The sequence below is a fragment of the Lates calcarifer genome, unplaced genomic scaffold, assembly GCF_001640805.2.
Source record: "Lates calcarifer isolate ASB-BC8 unplaced genomic scaffold, TLL_Latcal_v3 _unitig_1884_quiver_3332, whole genome shotgun sequence".
NCBI classification, from domain to species: Eukaryota; Metazoa; Chordata; class Actinopteri; family Centropomidae; genus Lates; species Lates calcarifer.
The window spans coordinates 1-12,729 of NW_026115820.1; the positions used below are offsets into that span (position 1 = coordinate 1).

Consider the following 12,729-nt stretch of genomic DNA (forward strand, 5'->3'; position numbering starts at 1 on the left):
CCACATGGGTCAGAAAATGTCTTCATGTTTTTGGCTTTAAATTCCTCAGTTGTGCACAGGAGGAACTGAGCTTTGGGTTGATTTGTCTTCATCAGCTCTCTCCAGGTCATTTAATGCTGTTTTGTGTCATTGCAGATGTAACAGGACGCTCAGGGATCATACAGGCTACTGCTAACGTCCAGAGTAACACAACCAAGTCATCAGACACTGGTGAGGAACTTCTCAGTAGTTCAAGAGAAACAGATTATTCTCAGCTCTGTGAACACAGGATGCTTCAGTCAACAATCTGTTTTCATTATACGTCTGTTGCTGTAGTGAATGAGGACAGATGCACATGCATATGAAGTAATGAAACGTCAGACAGCTCAGTGAAAAGAGAAGCAGGTGTAAAGTGTGACAGTAGTTTTGCACATTAAACACTTTTACAACCTGGAATCAGCTCAGTGTCTCTGATATTCTTCCAGATACTAACGAGGTTTGGAAAATAGCTGCTGGAGTTATTGTTGCTGTTCTTGTCCTTGTCCTCTTTGTGCTATTGATGAAAAAGAAATGTGCAAAGCGTAAGTCATTTATTTCCACTTTCAATTTAACTGCATTAACATAAAACCTGTTATAATTCCAGCTGCATCATTAGAATCTATTCAGATGTGTGTGATATGATATTTAGAGCACCACCTGAGTTACTTTCACTATGTAAAACTTCACACCTCATGTTTTACATCCAGTGTCCAGGAAAGACTGTGATCTCTGAACATGAACTGATTATTAATATCTCTTTGTGTTTCTAATGTTATGCAGGTTTCTGTTTGTCCAAGTGTTTTTGTCTCTTCGACGTCTCAGTCAGTCGCTGAATCGAGTCAGACGTTCAGGTATTATCACTATCTGACCTTTCTGTCAGTTTCCTGCAGATGAATGCTGGTTTTTAATGACTTCTCAGTCTTTTAACTGAGTTCAGCATCAGTCTGAACTCTCTGGGTCTGATTCCAGCAGTTTGAGCTGCTGACTGTCACTCAGTTAGAGGGGAATGATCCTGAAGTTTTAGCTATCACTTCATAGCTAATGTTAGCATTAACAGCTGTTGACTTAACAAGAGCTTCTTCTAGACTGGTTAGTAAACAGCTGTTAATGCTAACGTTAGCTATGTAGCAATAGCAAAACGTACATATAGCACCTTTAAGCTAATCTTCCCTTAACTATATTGTATCTGCCATGTTCAGTTATTGATAAGTGGTGTCATTGAATGTAATATGGGGATGAGCAGAACTGTCCAATACCAGTGTTGTGTCCAGCAGTAAGGTTGCTGTGTTACTGTCAAACACAGTGTATTTAATATAATTCTATGATGACACAGCAGCAGCAGCAGCAGAGCCGCAAAATGAAGCCGAACTGGAGAATCTGAAATGATGAGTTACCACAGAGGGAGGATGAGGAGTTGGAAGAACAGCCGACACCCAAACACACACAGAGAACACTTCAAGAAGTTAAGGTCTAGAAAGTATTTTGCACACAGTGAGGAAGTTTATATTTTTACAGACACTTTGACAAGACTGTGCACTTTGAAAGATGATGAATGTGAAGAAGCTGATTCACCCAAATAACATGTATTTGTTCCTGTACTGGTAACAGTGTGTAATCTGTGCATTATCCAGAGTGATCGGGAACTTTTCCCTGGAAAGACACACTGTTGATGAATTTTAATAACAGTGGTTTTAGAACCACAAACACATTGCGTTGTGGTGGAAACTCTGACTTATATTTTAAACCCTGGACAAATTAATGTTATTTGGGAAACTACTTTGTATTTTTTAAAGTGTTTTTAATGTATTAACCTGGAATATCAGAATGTATGGTTTTGCACACAGCATTTAGAAGTTTTAAAAGCTTAGTGCACAGCTAAGCAAATGTCATGAATTTGATGAATTTAGATTCCCAATAAAAAAAAGACCTACAACTCAGCTTTGACTTGAAACGACACATTATGCTCCCCCAAGAACTAAAGACGAGTCGTTTGCACTCAAAGCTCAAAGAGCAGGACTTTGACTTGACTTTGGCCTTAGATGTCTTGATACTGGACTTGACCTGAGGCTAAATGAAGATTTAGTCCCACCCTGCAGCTGATTATTGTTCGTCCTTGTTTATTTTGGGCTGTGAATTCAAACAGTTGGTGGTAAAGGTATAAAAAATGTCTCCCTGCAATATATATGAAATTAGTATATGAAATGTTATTTACAGTTTTTCTTGTTACAGTGCTGGTGTGTGTGTGTGTGTGTGTGTGTGTGTGTGTGTTTTTTTTTTTTTTTTTATGGCATCATCACATCACATCAGGGTAGCAGTAATGGAGAGCTGTGGTTGATGCAGCCAGGCAGGTTTGCAGCACCTGGGCTGGGTGTGCTCTGAAGGGAAAAGCCCAGCAGCACTTGTGTTTACCCATACAACACCCACCTCCTGATGTTCACACAAAAACATCCACATTACTGATGAAACTGACTGCTCCATACTAACAGATATCTCTGTCTACCTTTGGTACAATAAATATTCACATTTGGCATCATTCCTTGTGTCGTTTCTCGTCTCTATCAGACAGTAGATCAGCAGTTTCTGAAACAGACCAACAGCCACATTCAAAGTCACTTTAATCGTCTTTCTTCCCCAGTCTGATGCTCAGTCTGAACTACAGCAGGTTGGCCTGACCATGTCCACATGGCTAAATGCACTGAGTTGCTGCCATGTGATTGGCTGATTAGATATTGTTAATGAGCAGTTGAGCAGGTGAATCTAATGAAGTGTCTGGTGAGTGTATGTACCTGTTAGCATAGCATAAAATGATGCCCCTCTCTTCACACACCAGTGCTACAGCAGATTTTCACTCCAAACACAACTGATTTATTTATCAGAGTAGAAAAGGTGATAAGTAGAGCACATCCACACCAACAAACAAAAAACAACTAAAAATACAGGCATCTTACCTACTGTCCTAACATAAAGAGGAGAGGATATTTTTAAAAGATATTTACAGTGTATACAACAGATTATGCTAAAACAGTAATAATCTGACAGCTGCCACACTCAAATACAAATACAGGTTATGGCTCAGGGTCATAAAAGGTTAATTTCATTCAGTTAAATGATGCATAGTTTGCACTTTGCAGTGATTTGATACGTCTTTGGTAAATGCTGCTGTCTCACTAGAATTCAGTGCAAAGACAACTTGGAGATTGTATAAAATTCTTCCCAAGAACATCACAAATTAGCAAAATCTTTTTTTTTTTTCATCAAAAAAATCAAAGTTTTTTCTTAAGTTGAACACTATGTGCACACACATCCTGCAGTGTTGTAATGCATAAAACAGAGGTCTTATCAGAGTGTGAGAGGATTAAAGTAGTGTTCAATGATTGTAAAAAAAAATTTTAGTAATATATATAAGTAAAAATTAAGTAAATATATTTTTTTAACAAACAACAATCACAGTTTCAACATCTCAGCTTCTTTATCCAGATGTTTCACAGTCTACAAAGCTTCATACTACCTTTCAAAACAAATGTTTCAGAAAGTAATAAAACAAGGTAAAAACACACAGAACAGATCACCACTATGAAAAAAAAGATTTTAAAAACAGGCACAAAATTAAAATGGTTAAACTGAAATAGCACTCAGTAGATCACGTACCTCCACCAAGGTTAGACAACATTATCTCTTGAGAAAATGATCACAATGTCAAATAATAGCATATCTCACAATGACAGCTGAAATGATAAAAATGAAAAGAAAAATAGCTCCAAGAGCATAAGGAATATCATTTATCCTTCATATTGTTGGATCTGAGTCAGCAAAACAGGTGATATGTTCAATTATCAGGGCCATCGTCGTTATCAGTGCAGTCCTCGTCAGTGTTGTTGTCAGGTGTTCACGTTGTCTCCATTGTTGTCCATGTTGTCATTGCTCTGCATGGCTCTAAGAGGTATGTTCTGCTGGGCTCTAAGAGATGTGGGATCCCCTCCATCATTGGCATTGTTTTGGTCCTGGTCTTGGGTTCGATCTCTGCATCGAGAATCTGGTAATATGACAGTTTCAATGAAATGTCAGTCATCAACTCTCTTTTGCAGCACATGTTAAAAACAAGAATCATCTATCTGAGGCAGCAAATAAGACAAAAGAGAGTCAAAAAACACAAAGGAACAATAATTAGCAGTAAAAGAGTAAAAGAGTAATCATGCCTGTATAAATGTGTTAAACTCAGTTTCTAGGTTTCTGAGCAGATGAACAGTCAAACTCAACATTACAGGGAAGGACGGGTTCACAGTTCAAGTTCAAGTCAGTCTTTAAAACATAATACTGGTGCTCATGAGCACAGTTCCAATCATTGCTCCTGTTCACACTGGTCATTAAAAGCATCGTTTGCTTATTCTTCATATCAGCTGTACATGGAAGGAGGAGGAATGAACAGTCATGAGCATCTGACCTGTTCTTTAAATGAACAGAGGAGAAATTTGTGACTTACTGGCATCTCTGCGATTTTGTTTATAATGACAGATGATGAATCCAATGATGATTCCAATGATGATTCCAATGATAAATGCAAGGACACCAACCACAACCACAACCCAAATCCCTGAAAGAACAGAGAAAAGATTTGTTCTTCACTCTGATAACATCCATCCTTTTTCTACATGACTGCTCAGGTGTCTTAAAATCTAACCCAAAAATAATCAGAGGGATTCTGAATTTAATACTTAATTTGACAGGAGACCAGTAAAACACATAATGAACCAAATTTGCTGAACAAACTCAACAACCCTCCAGCAGATGATGCTTTAACACTGACCACTTACAGATTCAACAGTTTCTTTAAGAAAGGGAGAACGAATGACACAGGAGTAACTTTAGATCTATAGGATACAGTAAAGACAACTGTTTTTCTACTTACATGTCTTGTTTTCTGTGTCTGGAAGTAAAAAGTAAAAAGATTCTTAATTTCACAGGAAAACAGTACAACAAATAATCAACCAAGATTTTTTTTCTCAGACCACACTGATAAAGGTAAAACTGTCTGTATATCTGCATGTACATTATAGTATAAACAGAACTAACAAACAACTAGAGACAAACAAATCATTCTGACCTTTCACTTTGAGCTGCACTGTTTTCCCTCTCATGTAGTTTCCCTCCCTGTTGTACACACACATCTGTATTCTCCTGTGTCTGTGACTTTGGGGTGTTTCAGGGTCAGACTGAGGTCTCCAGTTCTCAGCAGGTCTTTCTTCATCTCTGTTCGGTCTCTGTAAACCTGGTCCTGTTCTTCAGGTCGGTCAGAGCCGTTCTCATACACATGGACCATCCTGTTGTCGTTGTTCGTCCACTCCACTCTGACGTCTTGAGGCAGGTCACCTGTGGTTCTGAAGGGCAGCTGGACAGACTCCACCCCCTCCTCCACCTCCACCTGTTGGTCTGAGAGGACAACAAAGCACATCATCAGCTGTACAGACAGCAGCAGCAGTTTGTCCTCACTTTATTGAAGGAGGACAAAGTTGTAGAGAAAGCTGAAGGACAGAACCAGATCAGAGCAGAAGGTAACAGGGGACTGAAATCTAGAAACTAAAACCAGAGGCCTGTACTATGAAGGGAGTTTAATCTCCTCTGATTTAACTCGGGTTATCAAGGAAACTCTGGGTTGACAAACTTGTGACTCTCTCAATCTGTGTTAAACGGTACAACTGTGGTTATTTACATTACATTCATACATATACAGCCTGAGTGTTCCAGGCAGAACATCATTCACAGGAACAGCTCATTCTCAGACATGTGACCCACGTGTTGACTGGAATCAAAGTATCTGAGAAATCATCACATATTGTTTGTGTCCTTACATCTCATATTACAGATGAAGAACGTGTGACAAGTCTCCCTGACTGTTTGTTTTACATTGTGTCGTTAGAGTCTCTTTAAATTCCTCGTAAACCAACAGAAATAACCACACTGACGAAGGTAAAACTGTCGGTATATCTGCATGTACATTATAGGATATACAGAACTTTTTGTACTGTTAATATTCTCATGAGATTAAATAGTCAAATATGTGATAGAATTCAGACAAACAGGAAAAGAGATTGTTGTGGTGATAAAAGCTAATTGTGATACAAACAGATTGAACTCAAGATATTTACTCACTGGGATCAACCCTCTCTTCACCTTTCACTGTGGAAAAATGAACATTTGTGTTAGATTGTAATTGTGTTTATTGTGTTTAAGTGACAAATACCCTTAACATGTTACAAAAGTAGAATTATTTCATTTCACTGATGTGTTGGGTTATATGTACTCACCAACAGTGAGGGTAACGATGTCACGTTTGACCTGACTTTCCAGTTTGGGCACATTGCAGGTGTAATTTCCTGCATCATTTTCTGTGACATTGGTCAGTTTTAATGAAATGTTTCCTTTAACCATTTCATCTTTGAAGAGAGACGTTCTGTTTTTGAAGTTCAGGTGTTGATCAGTTAGATCATCTTCTCTACTTCTATAGAGATGCACTAAGTTTCCAGTGAATTTCCACTCTACTGTTAGATTTGTGACGTTAAATGGGGGATCCAGGTGGCATGGCAGGATGACATCCTCACCGACTGCTGCTTTAACTGTTGAACCAATCACTTTAGGTTGCTCTGAGGAAACAAACATTGTATTTAGACTTAAAGTTACAACATCACTGAACTCTTTGTTTCTAAATATAGTTTAACACTACAATGGCTGGTTCTTAATGAGAAATTATTTTTAAGTCTGTTATTAGGACATAGTATACAGGCTTTAATATAACTACAGACAAATATCAATCCAAATGAAGCAAAAAATTCCAGAAAATCAGGAAAGTGAAAGTTCATTCATATCTGAAGTTTGGACTCATCAATGAGAAAACAATTGTGCCTCTGTCAATGTCAGTAAATACCACAGTGCAGCATTGTCTGTACACTGATTACCAGCCATGAAAAGAGTTTTCTACTGAATCAACTCACCTTGAATATTCTTTATATGTTAATATATTTTTTCAACATTTCTATCTTACATGTTTTTTTTAAAAAAAACAAAAAACAATATCTGTTTTGTCGTTTCTTCCTATGAGTAACTGATGGTTAAATGTTCCCTGTGTATAAACTGAAAACATCTTTTCTTTCAGAACAGTGATTCTGTGTTTGAAGGGAAACCTTACTGAACTGTAGCCTTCAGCACTGAGTCACTGTGCATGTGCATCTTTATTTTATACATTAAAAATTACTTTAGCCTAGTGTAAGTCAGATTCTCTAAACACCACAGTTCTCTTTTCCTAATTCCTTCTCTCCTTCTTGCCTTTCCTTGATCTTGTGACATTTTCCATTGAGGTCAAGAAAAAGTGTTTAGGAAAGGAGAAGTTACTTTTTGACAGCTTCAGCCCTGCACACCCTCCTTATTTGTTCTGTATAATCTGAGTGTTGCCTTTGTGCTGTAGCATTTTTGTCAAATAAAATTAATTTAATTTATTTTAATTTAATTTATTTGTCCCCTGGTTTTCTCACACAACCTTAAATAACTCAACTACATATATACATACATGTAACAACAAGTATTGTTCATACGAAAGCCTATAAAAAATTAATAATCAGTCATCTCATTATTAGGATATTAGGAATTCTAATGTATTTGGTGCAGCTTTATAAAGCTGTAAAGTCCGTTTATTTAATTCCTTAAACCGTCCACAGGTCTCTGAGGCTGGTTTTAGATCCTGGATGAGCTCCTTCAGATCAGCTTGATGTTTAGAATATCACTGCGCTGTGATCTTTCATTCTGTTTTATTTTAAATCCCGTCAATGTGTCTCTTTGGTTTAATGAACCTTTTCTTATCATCATATGTTTTATATAAAGCACTTTGAGTTGCCTCGTCGTTCAGAGGCGCTTCACAAATTAACCTGCTTTGCTGTTAAAGCGAGTATAATTACTGTGTATAATTACTGCAGTCCAAATCAACTGGGCAAGAAATGTTAACCCACATCAGAAAGGCTGTACTGTCATTTATCAGATAGTCTTAACTATTAGAATCAAGAGGGTCAGGACTTGAAACATGACGGTTTATTGAGACGATTTGCCTACACTGTTTTACCTACAGAGTGAAGGCGCCTTCAGTGGGGATAATGAATAATTAATTAAATAAGTGATTGGACCTGTGGGAGCGAAGGTGGGGACACTGAACAGGTGCTTCTTAGATAAACTCTAAAAGAATATTTATCTCCAAAATGTAAAAAGTAGCCTAATACAAGTTGATATTTCTGAACTGATGAACTGATGAACTGACTCGCTGATGAATGCAGGTGTGAATAAAATATCACGAGGGGAAAAAACACGAAAGAAAAGTTCAGGGTCCTTTGTGAATCCACTTAGCTCTGATTAATACGGTATACATTTAGGACATATCATGTTTTCAGAAACAGCGAGTAAAGCCTTTAAAGCTGAGTGGAAAAACAAAAGGAGGTTTGTTCTGTAGTGTCGATGGTCTTTCAATAGGTGTAGTTAAGGAAATGGCTTACCTGTACGCGGTATCAAAGTAGAAATAAACAGAACAGTGGTCACTGCTAAGTAGAGTTTCCTAAACATACTGAAGACTATGTAAAGAATAGACCATCCACTGTAACTCAAAAAAAGAAAAGAAAAGAAAAGAAGAGAAACAACTGGTGATTTGATCAGCAGCCGCCTGGAAAATACTTTCTTTTCTGTTGTCCTTAATAATAGGAGGAGGAGTAGTAGTCGGAAGTAACTAGTAGTAGTAGGAGTAGCCTGTTGTCTCCAGTTATTGATATCCTACTGTAGGCTCACACACATACACACACACACACAATAGTAAAAAAAAAAAATGCAGTATTTCTGGGACACAGGAAGACTCCATGTTTTCTGCGCTGATTTATTGCTGTTATATGATCCGCTGCTGTTCTACAGACCGACTGTCCTTCCTCTGGAAATGTCCTGTTATCTTAGGAACTTTTCTTACAAACTGCACTTTCTCTCTCTGATTGAACTTTCACTCTTCTGTACTCTATTTCCATATTTCTGAGCCCAGGACTGCAGAGCAGCCAGTCATTCACTGGACTGGACACGAGGGACATGATCATGCGTTTGACTGACACTGGGTAACAGCCTATTTTGTACCACACAGAGTCAAGGCACGTGTCCCCCTGGGACTGATGTTGGTTAGCTGGACCCTGCATTAAGAGATTAAATCATGCGCCGGTTGAAGACTGTGGTCTTACCACAATCTTGATCACCTCTTGCTCACTCTGTGAGGCTGTTCAGATCAGGAAGTGGGTTGACCATGAAGTAAAAAGGTAAAATGGTAGGAGACATACTTTGCTGTCATCAAGGTAACATGATTCTCTCCCATGCGGCCTCCATCACTTATCAGGTGATGTCAGTTAAGTCTGTGAAGATTCAGGGTTTAGGCTTTACAGGAGACACTGAGGTTAATGTGTTTCAGTGGTGTCTTCCACACTCCCAATTCAGCACACCTGACTCACTCAGGAGATATGGGTCAGGTGATACTGTGTACGTGGTTCAGGCAAAACTCCCACTAGGTGCTGCCAAACTATATACAGTACCACCCTTAGAAACTCTACTGCCATACAGTGGAATAACTGAAATGGGTTTGTTAGAATATCTCCAATGCTGTTAGAAGAAGAGAAAACAGTTTGACCCCGACTGGTAGCACTGAAATCTTAACCAAACACTCATATCTGTTTAAAGCCTGAGTCTCTTACTTTAAAATGTTTTAAAAGCTCAAGCCAGTTTGCAACTGTAGTAAAGTTAGGTTTATCACCTTTGGCACAGTGTTTAAAAATACATTAAAACATCATAGAAACATGAGAAGCATCTGATATGATGTTCGTTTACGTGCTTCTCGCCTTTTTATGCAGTGAATGCAGAACCATAAAAGAAATGTGAGACTAGCTGTTACGTTCTAACCACATCCTTCATCCTTGGTCACACCAGTTTCTGGTGACATTTGATTTAGAGGAAGACAGTGCAGAATGGCGATCGCATCAGTCTGTCTAATGCTCGGTGAGTAATTTAATCTTTATTTTATTTTTGCTCTTTCTTTCTCCCCACTCATCTACCAACCACTTCAGTACTTAATTTTCATTAACTGAAGCTTTTCTTAAAATCATACCTTTACTAAGAAGTCACCTTAGAGCAGTCTAACATCTGGAGTCACTGAGGAACAAAGGTAAAGTAGCACAGTGTTCTGATCACATGGTATCTGTTTGTGAAAATGTTTCAGCAACCTAGAAGGTGTGTGCATCTCATTTTATTTCATAATAGTGACATATTCTGACAAAATCAACTAAAAATCAGATTAGTTGAATCAGAAGCAGCTGAACTTGCTGCTGTGTATTTGGCTATATTGTCTTTTAAAGCAACATTAAGTAAATATTTTACCTTCAGAATCATTTTGATTGTTCACTGACTCCTATTAGATTCTAACACTTCCAAAGGTGTTTTGGAAGAGCTCTGTTTTGAGAACACTTATATGCAGCATATTTAACAGCTTGGTGAATGTGCTGCACAGCAAAAACCACAACCTAAATTAGGCTGACGAGAGTGTAGAGGTGCAGAGTTGGTGGTGCGTCTCTGTGGGTTCCGACTTTTTTTTACATGACACACAATCACTTAAACCTTTGTTGTTTTTTAAGTTTGTCATATCATCTTAACAGGTGTTGACCTGTCATTTTTTTTTATTCATAATTTAGTTAATTTAGTTTTCTGGCCAGAGGATCAATTACTGCAAGTTTAACCTGCATTTTACATTATATGCAACAAGATAGAAAAATTCACTCGTAATCATTTCCTGTTTGACCCCCCCTGCAGCCACACTGAGTGTCACTCCCAACAGATATCTGTTCTTTTCATATGACAAAATCTCTCTGAGATGTGAGACACCAGCAAACTCCAGCAGCAGCTGGACAGTGGTGAGAAACACCACCAAGAGGACCAATCAGCCCTGTCAGTATGGCTGGGCAATTCCCGGTGACTCCTCCTGCACCATTGAGGACACCTACCCATCAGATACCGGAGTGTACTGGTGTGAATCCAAGCAGGGAGAGTGCAGCAACACCATCAACATCGAAGTGACCGGTAGTTCTGAATATGCATGGATCTTATTTGTGTTGATTTTATGGAGGGTTTATAACCTGCTGGATTTAGAAACTCTGACGGATAAAAAATTGGAGGATAAACATTTTCTCCTCTTTATTTCAGATGGTGTCGTGATCATTGAGAGTCCTGCACTTCCTGTGATGGAGGGAGATAAAGTGACACTTCGCTGTTCCTACAAGGAAGAAGACCATCCAAAATCTACATCAGACTTCTCTGCTCACTTCTACAGGAATTATTCTTTCATCAGCACTGAGGCTGCAGGAACAATGATCCTATCACCAGTGTCCAAGTCTGCACATGAAGGTTTCTACCACTGTGTACACCCCACAAAGGGAATGTCACCGCGGAGCTGGTTGGCAGTGAGAGGTGAGATAATGCTCTGTGTTGTATGTAGTTAGTTGTGTGGGACTGAGATCATAGCTTCCATCGAGGACACTGAGACCATGTCTTTGGTATTTTTTCTGGAAATCTGGGGTCTGTAAATTGAAAATACTTTGATCATCCACAATATTAAATGTTCTGCTGTGAAACCCTTGTTCCTTCATTCATCTGGATGTTACTTGCACCACCCACCTAAACATTGTTGTAGACCAACCACATCCTTATAGCAACAGCAAAAAACTGAAATATCTTGAGGAACAAGGCAAAGAGCCCAATGTATTGACCTGACCTTCAAAACTCCCCCACATCCTAGTCCCAGCTCTGACCTGTCACAGCTTAGACATGAGGCCTGTGGGGGAGTCTGGGGCGTGTCTGGCACTGAGACATTAGCAGCAGATCCTTTGGGTCCTGTGTGGTTGCATGGTGGGCCCCATGGATCTGACTTGTTCTGAATTATCCCACAGATACTGGGTCAGATTGGGATGAGGGGAGTTTGGAGACCAGGTCAACACCTTAGCCTCTTTGTGTTTTCTGGGAAGGCTTTGTGGTAAGGTTTAAGCACTGGGGGAGGCTCTTGCTGTTAGAGACTTGGTGGATTGTTACCCTACCTTGACATCATGTGAGTTGTTAGGGTCAAATGGGGGATGACTCGCCTGGTAAGAATCTCGTGTGAACCGAGTTGTAGGCTGATACGATCCACCAACCGGTCACATCTGGGCTCATGTGACGCTAACAACTCACATAACGACAGGGTGGATTATCGACTTTCAGGACCAGCTCCAAGAGTTTTGAATACCCCAAACTCCCTAACCACTTTTTATAAGTGAGGAAGCCTTTCGGATGATTGCCTTCAACTTTAGCACTTAAGACTACCATGACCTGGACAACGTACACAGAGAGGGGATTTTTTTCTTTTTTCTACTTTATATTTGAATCAAACCTGACTGAAAACTGTTGTTTTCTCCTCAGCCACAGACAAAGTTCAGCCCATAAGTGTTTCTACCACCACCTCTCCTCCTGTCATGACTGTGCCCAGGGTGGTGTGTACCACCCTGGTGCTTTTCCTCTACACTGTCATCATGATAGTGTGTATCTACATGTACCGAAAGTGGGCCCGAGGTAAGAGCACCTCTGAGAATGCTAATATTAGTAGACTATATTCATCTCAGTATTGATAATGTAATG

At 39.1% G+C, this 12,729-nt stretch overlaps 2 protein-coding genes across 2 annotated transcripts; one reads left to right on the forward strand and one right to left on the reverse strand.

Annotated features, from left to right (window-relative positions):
* Nucleotides 1-5,182: 5,182 nt before the first annotated feature.
* LOC127139622 (butyrophilin subfamily 3 member A2) lies at nucleotides 5,183-8,720 on the reverse strand (the record flags this gene model as incomplete). Its single annotated transcript, XM_051067674.1, has 4 exons — nucleotides 8,547-8,720; nucleotides 6,321-6,656; nucleotides 6,166-6,192; nucleotides 5,183-5,445 (listed from the first exon to the last, which is right to left on the reverse strand). Coding segments are annotated over exons 1-4 (693 nt in total), but the record flags the coding sequence as incomplete, so codon positions are not given.
* A 1,276-nt stretch (nucleotides 8,721-9,996) lies between these two features.
* Nucleotides 9,997-12,712, forward strand: LOC108891172 (low affinity immunoglobulin gamma Fc region receptor II-a; the record flags this gene model as incomplete). The annotated part of the gene is made up of 4 exons (XM_018688286.2): nucleotides 9,997-10,068; nucleotides 10,876-11,142; nucleotides 11,266-11,529; nucleotides 12,514-12,712. Coding segments are annotated over exons 1-4 (761 nt in total), but the record flags the coding sequence as incomplete, so codon positions are not given.
* Nucleotides 12,713-12,729: the final 17 nt, after the last annotated feature.